The 17,927-nt window shown below is 30.1% G+C and overlaps 1 protein-coding gene across 1 annotated transcript in view; it reads left to right on the top strand.

Annotated features, from left to right (window-relative positions):
• The first annotated feature begins 735 nt into the window (after positions 1-735).
• Positions 736-17,927, top strand: part of LOC134711504 (uncharacterized) — a 38,146-nt gene continuing 20,954 nt past the window's right edge. Inside the window, exons 1-12 of the mRNA XM_063572131.1 lie at positions 736-922; positions 1,378-1,613; positions 1,829-1,904; positions 2,637-2,733; positions 3,166-3,257; positions 8,048-8,207; positions 9,122-9,221; positions 9,927-10,015; positions 10,498-10,597; positions 10,909-11,007; positions 13,380-13,483; positions 14,325-14,513. Coding sequence (XP_063428201.1) covers positions 1,413-1,613; positions 1,829-1,904; positions 2,637-2,733; positions 3,166-3,257; positions 8,048-8,207; positions 9,122-9,221; positions 9,927-10,015; positions 10,498-10,597; positions 10,909-11,007; positions 13,380-13,483; positions 14,325-14,513 — 1,307 coding nt within the window. The 5' untranslated portion in view covers positions 736-922; positions 1,378-1,412. The remainder of the gene's footprint in view (positions 923-1,377; positions 1,614-1,828; positions 1,905-2,636; positions 2,734-3,165; positions 3,258-8,047; positions 8,208-9,121; positions 9,222-9,926; positions 10,016-10,497; positions 10,598-10,908; positions 11,008-13,379; positions 13,484-14,324; positions 14,514-17,927) is intronic.

The raw sequence follows: 17,927 nt of genomic DNA on the forward strand, positions 1-17,927 counted from the left end.
TCCTACATCACCAGTCTTGCGATGTCTTACTTCGTTGTATATGAATGGTGTTAAACATATATTTTGATTTGACTGTTGTAATGTTCTTCTTGATATTTTGTCTCTTGGAGTGTGTGAAATACTCATTTCAATGTATAGAAAATATTGATCCCCCACTTTGAATTTTTGAGCCCCCCTTTTCCACATACAGAAACAAAAAAACTTGATCCCCCCTGTATTTTGACCAGATAAAAAAAATCTACAAATTGAAAATCAGATAAGATTGGGGACTGTCTCTTAATTTATACACCTTAACATCAAAGATATCGACCAAGTAATTAACGAAGATAGTGATACGATAGACAACTTTATATAATCAAAGAATTTATTTTTCAAAATGTTCAAGGTGCCCTATTTTTGCACCCCCTGGGTCCGCCTCTGAATGAGAAGAGATATTATAATTTATAAAACCATAGGCTACAGTTTTTAATTATACAACTATTACTATATATATGAAAAGGGATCGCTATTTCTCGACTTGCAAGTGCTGTTCCAGGCGACACAAAAAGTATATTTTTTTTTAATTTGAATGTGTAACTTTTTAATAAATAGAAATAAAATACAAAAATGAAGTAAGAAATAAATAGTCTTTTTCAAAATTTTAAAAGTGATATAAGTTATAAGAAATGTAAATAATTTTATGTTTTATAGTTTAAAAAAAATATTTTTTATTAATAAATCAATACAGTTTTTCCGCGAAATTTGGGTTAGGTCCCTTTAAGAAAATTATAGACCAATGAAATTCTTCGACAGGAAAAATTCTTGGACACGAAAATTGTTTATAAATGGCGGCCAAGATATTTGAAGATGTCACTAATTGATGTTAACAAAAATGGGATAAATACCTGGATTTTAATAGTGTCAACGATGATTGAGTTTAAAGGTAAAATAACATTCAGATACGATACCGTCCAACTAATTTCTCTTTAGCGCACAGGCGATTGTGGAAGGGACCGGACCCCCTTTTCCTATAAATATTTTTGTTTTACTTTTTGACGTATCAACTCTGTTATTGGAAAAAGAGAAGAGGGGTGATCCTGACATCGTTAAAAGAACGGATCCAGCCTCTGTAAAATTACAGATCACGCTAAAATTACCGATATCGGTAAATTTACCAATCACTCCCGAATGTTTGTAAGTGAAAATTCTTTTATATCTTTTTTTTTTTTTTTTTTTTAATATTTCTATGGTTTCTTGCCCTCATACAATCAAAATTTTAAAGTAGACCTTTGTCTCAATGATAACCCTGTGGAGATTCATCCTATATAGATCCTGTTTCCACCATCATGCAGACCATGTTCATTTATTTGAAGTTAAAGTCCTTTTATTTTACATTAGGAGAGCTCTTCAATTGACAATAATAAACAGTCATCATGGTAGACAGATATGGTAGATCTCCCGATATCTACCTACCTTTCCCCATTGACCATGAGAGAATTGGGACTCAGAGGAGGGAGAAATTACAGAGGGAGATAGAGAAGATGGAACAAGATCAGAGACAAAGACAACATCTTATAGAAGAACTTTCAAAAATGGCTGAAACCAAGAAACAAAATCAGCAAGATAGACTTTTGGTAAATGAAAAATAAATTCTGAAACTTGCTTTAATTTACTTAAATATTCGTTTAAGTCTGATATGTTTATTAGTATGCTAATGAAAACATTTATTCATGCATTCCTCCAAACATTAAAAAAAAATGTAAATTGCATTCAAAGGAAGCATAAAACTGATTATTATATTGTGTTGACACTAAACATGCTTAATGTAAAGCTACATATTTATTTTTAGGTGAAGTATAACAAGAAGAATTTGTTGTCAGATGAAATGATGAGAGTTTATGGCAAAGAAACTGCTTCAAAAATAGGTATTGAAATTCTCACACTTACTAAATGTGCTACATGTATTCCTAAACGGTTTTGCACCAAAAAAAACCAGTTATTATTTTGGTGTATAAATGTGCAATGATGTTCAAAATATACAAAGGTTCGATGGAAACTCTCAACTGTTTTCATTCTATTACTCGAAAAAATCTCTAATCCTTTTCAAAATTTGATATGTTGTAACTGTCAGATGACAAATAATATTGTCTAAAAGTGTTTACACATTTGTTGTCTGGAGTTATGATTCTTTATTGATTGGGAAATGTCATTTCACATTGGTTTTCCTGCATTATCTTACAATCTAGGTAACTATTCAACTAAAGAGTTTCAAATTTTTAATTAATATGTTGTCATTTTTTAATGATGATAGAATAAAGGTATAAATGCATATATATTTTCATGGTTTTGTTCTTAGCAAAACATGTCACGTATTCATAAAAACATGAACCAATGGTCTCCAATAAAACTCCATAATTTCTGTATAATAATGACATTTCACTGAAAACATTTGAGCTTTTTGTAAGGATAGATAATTATAAATCATGAATGAAAGTACATTATGCAAGTATGGGAAAAAAAATACAGCTTGAACATTACAACATTCAAATGGAAAGAAATTCATCAGATACTGCACTCCTATTGATGTAATGATTGATAAATCCCTGTCAGGGTAATGTATACGAATAAATATTTAAAATAATTATGTACTTTTTAAGGGAGAATGTCAGTTGAACCAAAACTAGTGAATAATGTTGTGTCACAGCGAACAAAAGAATATGCAGTTCGACAACAGGAAATGGAAATGGAAGCTAAGTAAGTTTTGAAATCTCATTGTTATTGTTTTTATTGAAAAGAAATATTTTAAGTTAATTTTATAAATATAGTAACATGGCACTTATCTATAAGTTACACAATTCAAAAGGATATTGAAATAAAATTATTTTTTAATGATAGCAATATATTGAATTGTCTCCCCTGTCTAACAAACATATTTTTGTATTACAATATGTACAAAGGCATTTTTCATCTATAAAAAGTGTTGTTGCATCTGATTTTTTTTATGACAGGATTATCATACGAGTTAAATGCTATACCTAATAGACACTTCCTATAACAGTGAATGTTATTTCTGTCTAGCGGCATATATAGCACTACACCTGGTATGTCCTTTTACTTTATATCAGGTTTTTTAAAAAAAATGCACTTATGAAATAAGGAAATTATCAACACAAATAATAATTTCAGATACCTAGTCAAAGAAAGGCAACGTCTTCAAGAGGCCAGAGAAAGAGTTCATGAACAGAGAAGATTTCTTGCTAAGTCAAGTTCTCCATCTGGTAAGAAAAAACATCGTCATGACTTTGATGTTCTTTCCTTTCTGAAGGGTCTTGGACTTTATCATCCTGTGAAGTCAAGGACACCTACTCCTCCGAGGAGGAAAACAAAACGGAAAATCTATTATTGTCCTATGTATCTTCCATACGCTAATTGGATTGGGTGATGGCTTTTTCAGATGTACACAACTTCATATATCTGTCATGTTTTGTATCAAAAATAACACTGTTGATTTTATTTAACATGCCTGTGATTAGATTTTCACCTAACTTAACTTTTATATGGAATCTTACTTGCTGAATAGGGAAGTTTGGTAATACTAACATAACTTGCATCATTTCTTTGCATGGTACATACTAATAAGGTTTTGTAATTCCACAATCTGCTGTTTTCTTTATCATGACTGCTGATTGATTAAGTTCATTTAGAGTTACTATTAATTATGCTAAGACAAGAAAGCATAAATGAAATTATTAAGCAAAACTATAAACTAACAGTTCATCAAACAGAAATGAGATAGTGTGAAATTTATTCATTTTAAGGTTAAAGATTTTGGTCATGATAACTTTCCATGGAGTTTTGTTCACATCATGCACATATTCATTGGACTAAGTCCAAGTGGTCATTCTTGTGTGATCTTTTAAATTTACCATGTATGATATTAACTCAGATTTCCCAGTTCTCTGGGCATTATGAAAGAGATTGTAGAAATAAACAACAATAGGTTTTGTACAGCTTTAAAAATGAGGAAAACTCATTACTCATATTATTTAGCCCTAAAAGGCCCAGAAATGATAAATGTAAAAGATATCAAACAAGTCAACTGAAGTAATCCATTACATATAGGAACAGGCAGCTACAAAAAAAGAATGAATTAATGCTTTTTTTAATTCCAAAATAGGTAACCATATTTCCAAATGCACAGCTTTATCATGTTTATTGTGCTAGTAGTCATATTTTTATCAAGCATTATTGGATTAAATTTAGTATGACTCAGATTGATGGGGATGAACACGGTATGCAGATTTTAAGTGAAATGCTCGGAATCAATAGATCTTAGCATTTTGTATCGAAATGGATAAATATTTAAAGTGTATTCATAACACAAACCTTTTTTTAGCAGTGCAATACTGATGTTATCACAATATATTTTGTGGAATGCCTGATCACTCTTATTTAGCAATATTATTGACAAATTTAAGCAAGCTTATACTTTCCTTCACAAGGATAATCATATTTTGTATGTTTATTTGCAAAGCTTTTATTTTTGACGATGTTCATCTTGAAAGTAAGTGGTGTGTTTGGTAAGGCCAGAAACCTTTGGAAGAATGTTTGTTTGCAGTATTGTGACTACTTTCTCAATATAAATGTGAATTAGGAAAAACTGATTGATTTGTTGAGAGAGAATACTGATGCCTGTGAATCATACAAATATTTAAGACATTTGTAAGATCAATATATCAAGCACATATATTAGACTCGAAATAAAAGTTAAATATTATCATTATTGAAACATAAGCATCTTACTCTGTCTGCTTCATTAAAACATACATGGAACCCAGGGAATGCACAATGAAAATTGTGTAGCTGTCTTTAAAGCTACACAATAACTGCTCAAAAACATCCACCTCTAGATGTGATTTTATGTGCCTTTCCAGCTGAGTTCCATGTATGATTTTATGGAACAGACCTAATTATCTGCTGAAAATTTCTCATGATGTGGAAAGAAGATATCTTTATAAAAAAATTATTATAAAGGTTATGCATATATCTGATATATTTATGAGTTGGGCATTGTACTGCAAACAAACTCTTAAGTTATGGCCAATTATAAATTCAATGTTTGATAATAACATGTTAGTTTATTTATTATATGTTAGTTTATTTATTTACCTATGCATTTAAGGTATGAAAGAATAATATAAAAAAAAGTTTACAAAATGTTAACTTATTGTTATTTGCTTGTTACATTGTTAATTTGAAATAAACTGTTGCATTAAACTTTTTTCTTTGTTCACTCTTTCAAATAGTGAATGTCTTTGCTTATGTTTTAATATATATAGGAATAAAGTCTAACTAATTGAATAATAGTAGTAATTTTCATAGCATAAAGCTTGCATTTGTACAGTCTGGGTCCAAATTCAAGAATTTGAAATTTGAAATCAGAGAAAACAATTGTCAATTTAGAAAAGAGGAAAAAAGAAAACTTTAATCCAAAAAGATGGAAATCTTGTCAATCATCTCTTTTTCACTAATATATTATACATTGTACAGCAGTATTTTACTGATTATAATTAACTGTTGGTTTAGGACAAAGCATGAGTTGTGTAATTTAGTTCTGAAATTTTTTATTAATTACAGTTTAATATTGAAGCTACAAACATTGCACCTTCAACAGAAATATGTTATTTTCAGATAAATTTTAAATTGGCTAACAAAAAATTACAATATAAATAAGTCTTAAGCATGTTAAATGCACATTAAATAGAATGCGCCAAAGCTAAGAACAGAAAAATATCCTGCGAAAACTGTTAGGTGGGTTGAGCAGAACATTGATATTGTAACAAAATTACAAAAGGAATTACATTATATGTGTACTATGATTCATTAGTTATATTAAAATGGTGAGTCTGTGTCTCTTTGAATCTTCTTAAAATATTTGGTTGTCAAATTTGTTGAAATTAATTCTTTTTTATGAGCCCCTTTTGATATATTTTGAAGTATTACATGATTCACTCTTGTTATCCCAATAATGATTGAAATAGAAATTCACATAACAAAATCGTCAATATTTTTTTTTACCACAGAGTTTAAATTTGAACAGGATAAAAAAAAATAAAGGGTATGGTTATTCAAGGTCATTAAGAAATCATGCAATGTTTGGGAATTTTGATATGATAAAATTCCAATGAACAAAAAATATCTTAGTTTTGTACATATTTTAATCTTTTACATGTAAAATTAGTCTCATGGGGACACTACTTTGAGGGTCTAGAGGAAGGGGCATAATTATCAACATTAAATATAGATGTCATTCTCATAAAGTACTAAAATGATATAATACTCTTAAAACATTCATTGACTGTATTTAATAACCACTCTTTTCAAAGGATGTATTAAGTTTTGAATATAAAATTGATCGTCTTTTGAGCATATCATTTAAGGTAACATTAGAAATCAATAAAAATAATATGTCATTTCCAATCATGCATGAAATGAAATTTGTTGATGTTTTTAAATTGTTAAGATGTTTACTGTAGATCAGTTTATTGAAAGAGATGAATTAAATGACATGTTTTGAAAGTTGATAAAAGGCTTTACATATCTAATACCTTTATGATATTAATCAATACATAAAAGTTAGTCCATGATTTATTATAGTGTGTAATTGGAAGATTATTTGTCCTACTTTGTACTTTAGTATTTATTAAATTTTGACTATCATTTATGTTATACTTTAGTATAGATCTACAAACAGGCATATTCCATTATTCATTTGTCAGTTTTATTATGGAAAAAAATCGAACAGGTTATGGAACTCAACTAATGATCATTCAGTAATTCCAAAAAAAATGATTTCTATTTTATATTGAAAATATTTGTAACCTTGCCAAATATTTACTCAACAAGACTAATATGTTAAGTCATAACTCATATTTTTTTTCCAAATATTTGAACTGTTCTCATAGAGAATTGAGATTATTTGGTCTACATTTTCCTTTAGTATATCAAAATATGACTATCATTTATATTAAACTTTAGACCCTACAAACAAAGGCATACTTTGACTATCCATTTGTCAGTTTCATTTCCATTACATTATGAAAAAAATGAACAGGTTATGGAACTCAACTAATGATATTTCAGTAACTGAAAAGATTTATGATTTCTATTTTATATTGAAATTATTTGTAACCTTGCCAAAGACTTACTCATCAAAAGTATTATGTTCAATGACGTTAAGTCATGATCATAACTTGTAGGTTTTTACACAATATTAACTGTAATGATAAACTATAGAAAGGTTTATTTCAATGCGGCTTTCAGTAATTTCATCGCTAATTCATTGCTCTTTCTAAATGTTTTAATTTATTTTGAAATCAGTATCGTTGTGTAATTTTGTTTTGAGTTGTTTCATTGCTGTCATTTTGAGGCCAACCAACAAATACTTCTACATAGCATAAACTGTCTTCATTGATTTATGTGTTCTATAAAATCAAGTTAAAAAGACTGAATTTTAGAGTGAGCAATTTTTTGGCCTGTATTTTTATTTTAATTACAGTAAAGCAGAGAATGTTTTATCATTTATTTAACTTCATCAAAGTAATACATGTAGGTGATAAAGATATTCAACTAATTAAATGGGATGTCCATGCCTTAAAACATTTTCCATACAGTAAGCCCTTACTCTTTAAGACTGACATTTCCATTAAAGATCAAGTTAATAATTATTTTTTTTAAACTTTGTTTTAGAATCAGTATATTTTGATTTAATTCTATTTTAAATGTAATTTAATTGCTGTATGCCATGCATTTACTTCCTTCTATAGTCACTAATTGATCTTGTAAATAATGCTTGCAGTATATATATTATCCACTCAAAAGTAATTATATACCTTCACATATTAAGAGTTGTCATGTATCTTATTTGTGAAGCATACGTTATTGGGGCCACAAACAGTCTTAAGAAAAGAACTAGTTTCAAAATATGATTATTAATTGTCTGATGGGCAACATTATAGTTGTATTAGTCTCATACTCATAAATTAATATATAATAATCTGTATTCCAGTTAGTGTGATGAGCGAGCCTGACAACATGCATAGAACTGAACCAGAGGTCCAAGATACATCTAGGCTAAGTCTACATACACCTACATTTAACATTGATACATATATTAAAAATACTGTAAATACTCTACCTCAGACGATGGACAGGATAACTAGGTTGAGGTAAAGGATAACAAATATTTCTATTACAAATCATAACCAAACAGAAGAGGATATAAACATGTTTTTCTCATATGAGAAGATGTGGTATGAGTGCCAATGAGACAACTCGGTCTCTATCCAAGTCACAGGTTGTAAAAAAAACATTATAGGTCAAAGTAGGGTGTTCAACACAGAGCTTTGTGTCACACTGAAGAAATGCTATAAAGAGCTCATACTTACATTCACTTTGTGACATCACTAAGATGAGTGAACTAGCTTTAATATTCAATGAAATGAAAGATATACATATACATCAGATAGGGGCCACATTATTTGCCTTTATAAATTTTCAGACTGCGATCAGTTTCATAATTATATTACAAGAAATAAATTTATTGCAGAGAATCGTTATATGTATAATGTAGGACAGAGGTCACCTTATCTTGACCTTATTCTCATGGTTTGGTGATCCTTTGAGCAAAAGCTCAAATAAAAATAGTCTACAGAATTGTAAGGTGTACGTGTCTGTCTGGCATGTGTCCTCATCTTGGAAGAATTTTTATGGAATGCTTATAAACATAAGTTATAAGTCCAACTTCTCATTTACAATACGTTATTGTTACCTATGATTGAATTTTAGAATAATTGGAAGGTGAATGTACATGTGGGCTTGACTATAGGAACCAGCAGCTCTTTTCATAAAAAAGTCTTAAGAGTAAAAGTACAAGTCATACACATTTTAGTTAACATGTGATCAATGTAAATTGTAAGTTTTTTTTGGTAAAAGAGCCTCTGACCTTGACCTATGATTCATTATTGATGCAAGACTGATTACTTTTAAAAGGAGTTTGTTCTTGATTTATAATGTTACATTGATTCAAATATATTGTATGAATGAGATTATAATAGTCACTTTAATTACAATATATTTACAGAGAAGATGTACAGAAACATTATAACAAGTATAAAAAGCCATACAAAGGAGAAATGGGAATACATACTTACCAACCTTTTCAGATGCAAGGATATTTTGCTGTATGTTTAAAACGTTTAAAAAAAAGGAGCTTTTATTGCATGTTTATATAAAGAGAAAAAATATATTTTTCAAAAGATACAAAGATGTGTGAAAAGAATAGGAAGAACTACTAAAGAAAATTTCAAAAACCTACATCTTAGAGTTTTTCGAGGGTTTGAGAATACCCCAGAAACTGGTAGTACAGCTAGGGTAGTCATGAAATGTTGATGTCTTGTGACAGTCCTATAACTTTTATTTCAAAGTATTGTTGACAAATACATCCTTTTTAAGCGAGAAAACACATCCTTGTAAGGGAGATCATAACTTTTTCTCAGAATTATAAGGAATTAGATATAAGAATATGTGGTTTGAATGCCAATGAGACAATTCTCCATCCAAGCCTTAATTAGTATAAAAGTAAACCATCATAACTCAAAGTACATCCTTCAACACAGAGCCTTGGCTCACACTGAAAAAGCAAACTATAAAGGGCCCAATTAAGGACTACCGTAGTGCAAAACAACAGTCTAATCTATATGAAAAAACGAGAAACACTTATGAACCACATCAACAAACTGAACAACAGGTTCCTCACTAAGAACATGTTTGATTTTTCATTATGCTTAATACAGTGATTTAAAATTCTTATCAACATTAATCACAGCAAGCATTTGATTATTATAAAACTAGTTTTTTAAATAGATAATATGTTGTATATTTTACAGGTGAGAAGTATAGTAGATGATGTTGTTAATGACTTTCTGGATAGACATGTTGCCCCATCACAACCAATGGTAGAACAAGAAACTTACTAGTAAGTCAATATTTCGATCTTGTCTATTGGTACATTTCAGTTGGGCAATCATTTGGAGGCCCTGTCCCCTAGTTCATTGTCAAATGATTTTGAATTGATAAGCAATGTTGCTGTCCCTCAAATTGTCTATTTTTTATTTTTGTTTTGACAGGCACGAATTTATCTGTGTCAACAGTTTATGATTGATTGATTCCTTTTAAACCTCTCTCTTTTAAAGGACACAAGAAAAATAAAAGAAGTATATTAATTTTTTCAATTCTTGCAGGCTTAATATTGTGCTTGTTGTAAACCTTAAAGAAAAAAGTTATATTTTAATCGTGATTATACCTGGATTATAGTATTTCACCAGAAAATCATTCAAAAAAGACCAAACTGTATGGGCACAACATCGTTCTAAAATTTATAACCTTTATCAGGCTGTTTCTAAAGCATAGAGTTTATAATAGTTCTTTATATATGTTATCTTTTTGTGAAACTTTCAGTGCCTCTAGAAGACAGAAGATCCATGAAACAGAGATTATGGCTGAAACTTTATCTGAAAAGAAAGCTATTCAGCTGATTATGGAAGAAATTATTCTTGATGTAAGTTTTATGGTTTTCAAAAAATATAAATGGCTCTAGATATTTATCATGTATATTGATAATTTTTTTTGAATTTTAATTGTGAGAGATGAATGTTCTTTTTCAGTCTTGTTGTAAAACTTTAAATTTGTTACACCTTATATATTGTAAGATTCAGTTGAATGAAAAATTTTGCACTGTAGTGAGGAATCATTTCTTTATACTTACAGAGAAAAACTTATGATAAACCTTGGGTATATCCTTTCATTAGGTTACATAGATATATCTCTAGTTTCCTATGAAATATTCTTACAACCATCTTACATTTTCAGGAGACAGGTGACATACTGGAGGAAATTGTACAGGAACATGTTCATACCAAAGGAACTGTTAGAAACTGGGCAGATGAAATGGCTATGAACAGAGCTGAGGTTAAAAAAAATTATTACAACTATTATAACAGGAAAGAAAGGGAACATCTTTTTTTTTTCTTTGTATATTTGTTATGCTAGGTTATAGTAGAATTTAAGCTTTATAAAGACTTATTCAGTTTAAAAAAAGTTTGGTAATGGTACCATTATGTTGCAAACTTAATTTAATAGAGAAAATGGAACTTTACAGCATAATTATTTTTCTTTCAAAAAGTATAGGAGTTAAAGAAGCAAAATAAAAACAAGAGGTAAAGAAGAAAAATAAGAAAACACCTTCTCAAAAGTATACAACAAAAAGACAAGTCCACAAAGCACTACACAAAACAAATATTTAGCAAGCACCACCAAATCCAAGGATGAACCAGGGATCTCCATGGCCTGTTTAACGATGGTGCCCCGCCATCGTTCAAATGTCTTGCGCCATCATTTAAATGTCTTGCGCCATCATCAAATGACTTGCGCCATCGTTCAATTGTCTTCCACCATCATTCAAAACTATGATCGTTTTTATAGCCTGACGCTATTTTTTTATCAATTATAATCAAATGCATGCAATAGCATAACCCTCAGGCTTTTTTATAGTATAATCCACCACAATTCTAACGCCCGAGTGTTATTCTGGATAAAGATCGCTAATCACTTGTACCTGAGCTTGTACATTTGTAAAGGTAGATAAACAAACCAGACAGAATATTATCTGACGATAGACGATTTATTTATCGAATTATTGAACTAAGTTTCCGCAAATGCTTTTGCTAATTCAGATTAAATAAATAAATTAATAATCCAGTTACAAAGTTTAACAAGTCGAACACATGCTTTTATTTTGACTTACGCACTCAGCATCCCCTTTTTAAGAAGTACAAAATAAGACGTAAAACAGTAATTATTATTTCATTGAAATAACTCTTGTACTGCTGTATTGTAACGATAATATAGAATTACTTTAAAAGTTAAAAAGTAAAAACTTTTAATATTTCCTGAAAAGAAATATCGTATCGTAAATCTGAATTCATTTCGTAGTTTACAATCAAATTAATACATCAGCGTTTCCGGTTTCTATTCAGACTGGAAAGATGCATGTTGCATAGCATCTATTTGCTAGATAAAGTCATTAAAAACCTTTTCATTTGACAACGTTTGCTTTACAAATCTTTTTAACCTTTTACATTACCCGTACTACTTGTTCTGTCGTTGCTGCAAACCAGCCATACGGTAATGGGTTCATGACTTCTGAATTTAACAGTGTCCGTGAAAAATAAGCTCCACATGATTTTTATCCCCCCATAACAATTACCAAAAATAGCAAGAAAACTACATTGGGACCTTTGTGATAGCTTTTGGTCATTCTTAACTAAGGGAAAGGGAGGGGGCATGAGGGCTTGGCCTTTGAAGGGTTACAAACGGCAGTTATTGAAAAAATATATACTTTTATATAGTATTTATAATGAAAATTCAAATAAATGTAAATGAAATAAGCAATGAATTAGTATGCATATGTTCACCTATCCTTATGTGGAGGGATGAAATACTTTCGATCGCGCTACACTGTACGGCGTAGATAGGGTTTATGATGGTGAAAGTTCCTCCATCGTTCAATATTCATCCATGGAGATCCCTGGATGAACTCAGTCTCTTATAAAGAAGGACAATTTATTCATATTCTAACAATGACATCTGTCATGTTACTCTTGTTTCAGAGGTTAATTTAACCATGTCAGTAGATGCAACAAACAACAGTGACTTTTTAAATATCTCATGTTAGGCCAGAAGACATCATCAAAATCATAAGCGATAGATTAAAGCTAATATTTGAATTCTGAAACTCAACAGAATATGATTTTCTTAAATGATAATAATTACATTAGATGTATGTTTCATTATAATACGTTATTCTGATTATGATAGGCTTATTGCACATCACATGTTATTCCGTAAGCAATTGCATGAGACAATAACATTTCATTCATGATGACACGAGGTCCCACAATAAAGTGCACAGGTGAATTTGAAAATTAAAACTTCATGAAAATCGTGTTTTTATAATCCTAGCTAAAAAATGTAATTATAAGTATTGAATGCTTCTTTTTGTAACTTTCTAGGGTTGTAAAAGCGTTGACCGTGCGTACATTTTTTAGAATGAAGCGCTTCATACAAAATGTACTTCGGTCAACGCTTTTACACCCCAATAAATTTACAAAAAGAAGCATTCAATTCTTAAATATGGTTTTTCATGTTTCTCATTTTTATATTCAGTGGGTTTGCTATATGACCAGAAGATCTGACTTTGGCAGAGTTTCTGTGCATACTTGCATATTTGCATGTATGATAGAATGTTAAAGTTTGTTTTACTTCATTTCCTTTTATTATAGTCTGGAGCATTAGACAATGAAGAAGGTAGGACAGAGTCAGACCCAGCTTATAATTCTGTCACTAAATTGTTCTTCAGTGTTAAACACAGAAGGGATGAAACAAGGTAAGTTTCACACAATTTTACTGTTTCTGCAATGAAAAATTGCTTGATAGTTTGAGGATTAACTTCCAGTTTATAATATTATATAGAAGATAAGTGACCAAAAACAGTTACCATCAATTAAAAATGTTTATCGTCCTTCCCTACGCCTATATCACCCTGCTCTGTCGCTCAGTAATTCACGTACCAAGACTTCAAAACGAGACCAGGCATTATCAGCGACGTCACAATGTGAGAGGAGAAGTTATCAGCGACGTCACAATGCGAGAGGAGAAGTTATCAAGCTTGCTTTCGTCAAGCGTAAAACTGTCTTAGGGAGAGAAAAAACGACCATTAATAGAACGATAAACAGATAATCGTGTTTTCTACGTATAGATATCGTAAAATATCAGCCGCTCGACACAATGTGAAACTTTTTAGCTCGTTCGCTACGCTCACTCGCCAAAAAGGTTCAGATTGTGGCTCGCGGCTGATATTTTACGATATCAATGTGTAGAAAACGATAACCTATACGTATCACAATATTAAGAACATGTGCTCAGATATCAAATGCCTACATAAATATGCATATTTTCCAGAAATCAAAATAAATAGACTCTTATTTTTGTCCATTCTTTAAAAATCTCAATAATAAATGAATGCAATAATTTCTAAATTTACAGTAAACTGATAAATGGAAATAGTATTAACAATAAATATAACATTGACAGCACCAATTGACACAAGACAGGGTTTTGAGGAATGCTTTACAAATTTTATTTGAAAGGAAGTTTAACTTTAATAGAATTAAAAAAACACATTATCCAGAAATACAGGATTTTATTATATTTCTTATTTATTTCAGACCAGATATTTGGGGTCATACTCAGATGTTAGGTTTAGCTGAAAAGCCTTCTACACCAAGAAAAGTGAAACCTCCTCCTCCCAAAGGAAAAGATAAAAAATCAAAACAGAAGACTCCATCACTTCCTCCGAAGAGTCGTGAAAGAAGTAAACCTCCCACTCGCCAAACTGTTCCAGGAACTGCAGTCAGGTTGGTCAAACTTATTCAAGTAAATAAATGCATTCATTATCAAAACCGTAAAAATATCATATGTGACGATATAATTATTACAATATCAGGAATGCATGATTTATTATATTTTATTAGCTCTTGTAATGGAGACAGGAAACAATTACGATACAATTTAATTTAATCCAATTACTGTTTAATTTTTTTATTCTATTAGATAAACTTTGATGGTCTTTAAAAAAAAAAGGTGTGATACCCATGATAACGTCATTTTAAAAATGTTTTAAAGGAAAAATGTAGCTGGTTTTGCTTCCTTTTTATTAGGTTTTTCCTTAATCATCTTTACTAATCTAGCATTTAAGTTTGTTTTATCATAAATCACAATATTTTCTAAAGGTACATCACACATAAAAATTCCAAAAACTAATACTAATAAAACAAGTTGAAAAAGACTACTAATTGATGAGAGACTTTCATTAAAGCTATTTTCATTCATTCTATCTTAAATTTTGAGAAATTATAGATAAAAGTTTGCTGGAGAAAGCCAGAGAAGATACTAAAATTAGGTGATTTGTGTAATAAAGGGAGATAACGAGTTTTACTTCAGGCAGAACAAATATCTAAGACTTTGCTTTTATTAATATTTCTTTTATTCATTAACTTGTACATGTACCTGTATGATATTCAGACATTATAATGTATCTTCAAGAAATTTTGTAATAATGATGTAGTTTTTACCTGAATAATACTGAAAAATCAGAAAGTTAAAAACTGTATTTGAAACTGATGACTTTGAAAAAATCTTCAGATTATATAAAAAAAAACAGTTACTGATAAACATTTATCTCTATTACAGTCAAACCTGATTAAACCGGACCCTGAATAAACCGGCTTCCTGTACATTCCGGCCGAAAATGAAAGTCCCGTTTTTTTCCCTTCAAAGTCTTTGTTAAAATACCCTTTGTAAACCAGACCCTGTGTTTTCTGAATTCCGGTCTAATTATGAAGTCCCAATACCCTTAATTACATTAATTATTACCTGTCAAAACCGGTTTGTCTAATTAATTTCACTGATTGATATGCAATCAAAACATAATTGTTTATACAATATAACTTTACAGGATAATCAATTAGTCAGGTGTCAAACTGTGAAGTGAACTGACAATCGTACAGTAGTGAGCTGTTTTATTTATTTAAACATTATAAACGTGTCAATTAAACGACAAGACACACCGAATATATCTCGGATTAAACTTACGTTTTGTAACTTGGATAAACAAATTTAAATCGCAGCATAAGAAATTTACAACGTGGTGTCGAAACCCTGGGTTCCCTGCTGTGAACCCCTAAACAAATGACCTTGATAATGAAAACCACCTGGATGACAACAATCAATGGGTATAGTACACTGTACGACAACGTTTCAATAGTGATGAATTTACGTTTGATAATATTCTGGCTTTTTGATCGGCCATTCCAACATTTCAAATAAATGATCATGGAAGTAAATCAAAACTCTCGTCTCACAATCCAAACAACGCGAGCATTAGGATGCAAATGTAAACAATGGAAAACGAAGTGAAAGTATTTTAATTGATCAGATATTCTTACAACAAATGGAAGTTTTTAACGACCTTGACTGGCTATACAGCCCTTGCACGGTCGGTAAATATTCTTTACTATTAAAGCGAACTTTTATATGCAAACTATCGGACGTCACAAGTCATTAACTTCCGGTCGATACGGAAACCTGAATAAACCGGCTCACTGCCCAAACCGGCCCTTTTTAGTAGTCCCGTAGCCGGCCGGTTTATACAGGTTTTACTGTACATGTTATGACTAAATCCAACTAGGTGGCCTGAATTATATCTTTTCATTTTATATATTCAAAATAATTTAAAAGAGATTTGTTAATATATATATCGAAAAATTCTTTTACAGTATTTTCAATTGATTTATGATATATATAAATTTCTGTCTTTGTTTATATTACTTGAAACTTAATGCTGTAAACATGGCTATTTTCGCTTTTTAATGCATTTTTTTTCAATGGAAGGTTAAATTTAAGCATCAACAACAAGTTTACCCTTCACATCAATAAAATTAATTTCCACAAACTATTCATACTGGGAATATTTTGGTGCAATAATTGACGGAGATATAAGCAAGAATAATCCAAGCCGAAATTTCCATGTTTACAGTGATGTGTGCTGTTCTATTCTGTCTTTAAGCATTTTAATATGACCAAATTTTTCCTAGTATTATAAATCTGACTGTTTATATTTTTGGTGCAGCCGTAGGTAGCATAAAGGTAAGAATATTGGTTGTAGCTACCAACACTTTATTAAGCTGTAATATGCATAGAAAAATACACTTTATACTGCTTATATTGTACAATGTTGTCAGCACTGGTGGTAGAAAGGCTAGGCCAGTATTTGAATATTTTTCTCTCTCTCTCAGTCTCTGTCACTCAAAGTCATTTTGATTTCAAATCAAAGAGCAAATACAGTACTAGACTTTCTGCCTTCAGTCCAATGTAGTAAAATGGCAATATCTATAGGTCTATTTTATTCTCTCAAAGCATTTTATTTGTTGTAAATATTTTTGTCAATCATTTTTTGGTTCATAGATTCTCAAAATCTTTTTTTTTTCTGAAACAATAAACAGCAACTTTGAATAAAATAGAAACTTATCTATTGTTGAAGATTTTAGATTAAATTTAGATATCTTACATGTTTTATTATTTTTTATAAATGAAAAAACTGCATTTACTTTTTGGCATTCTCATGATCATGAACCACTGATTAACAAAAACAAACAACAAGTAAAGGCTTTGTTTCAGTTTTAGGAAAATAATCACATTCATTGCAGGTATACAGACAAGCAAAAATCTTACAAAATGTCCACCTTTATTAACAAGGACTAAATATTTCTGTAGTATAATTATTTTCTTAATGTCATTTTCCCATTTTGGAATTGTTTTTATGCATGTCCTACATTTAAAAAAAATGCATATACATATATTATTTCCTTTTTAACCAAATTCTCTATAATTTTCTTTTCCATGAAAATAAAAGAGTAGAATTATTATAAAATAGAATCACTAATCAACTCAAATTTGTAAAATGATATATTTTATTGCTTGAAAAAGATAGTAAGTGTAACGAAAGAGTTAGAGGAATGTACAGATTTACTTCAAACAGCTTTTCCCTGACTCAATTTTCTATAATAACCATGAATTAATTCGAGAAGAAGTCCAAATCAATGAAAATTATCATTAAGAATTACTGGAATATTGTTGTTTCCTGCACTTGGGAATGTCAAATCACCTTATGTTATTTTTACTTGCTTCTCTTTAGTGTCTTTTTTTTCAGTTCTTCCGCTTGATAAAAGGATAATTCAGTGTTACCCTTAACTGTCCTTCCTTCCGTTCAT

Source organism: Mytilus trossulus, chromosome 3 (genome assembly GCF_036588685.1).
Source record: "Mytilus trossulus isolate FHL-02 chromosome 3, PNRI_Mtr1.1.1.hap1, whole genome shotgun sequence".
Taxonomy (NCBI): domain Eukaryota; kingdom Metazoa; phylum Mollusca; class Bivalvia; order Mytilida; family Mytilidae; genus Mytilus; species Mytilus trossulus.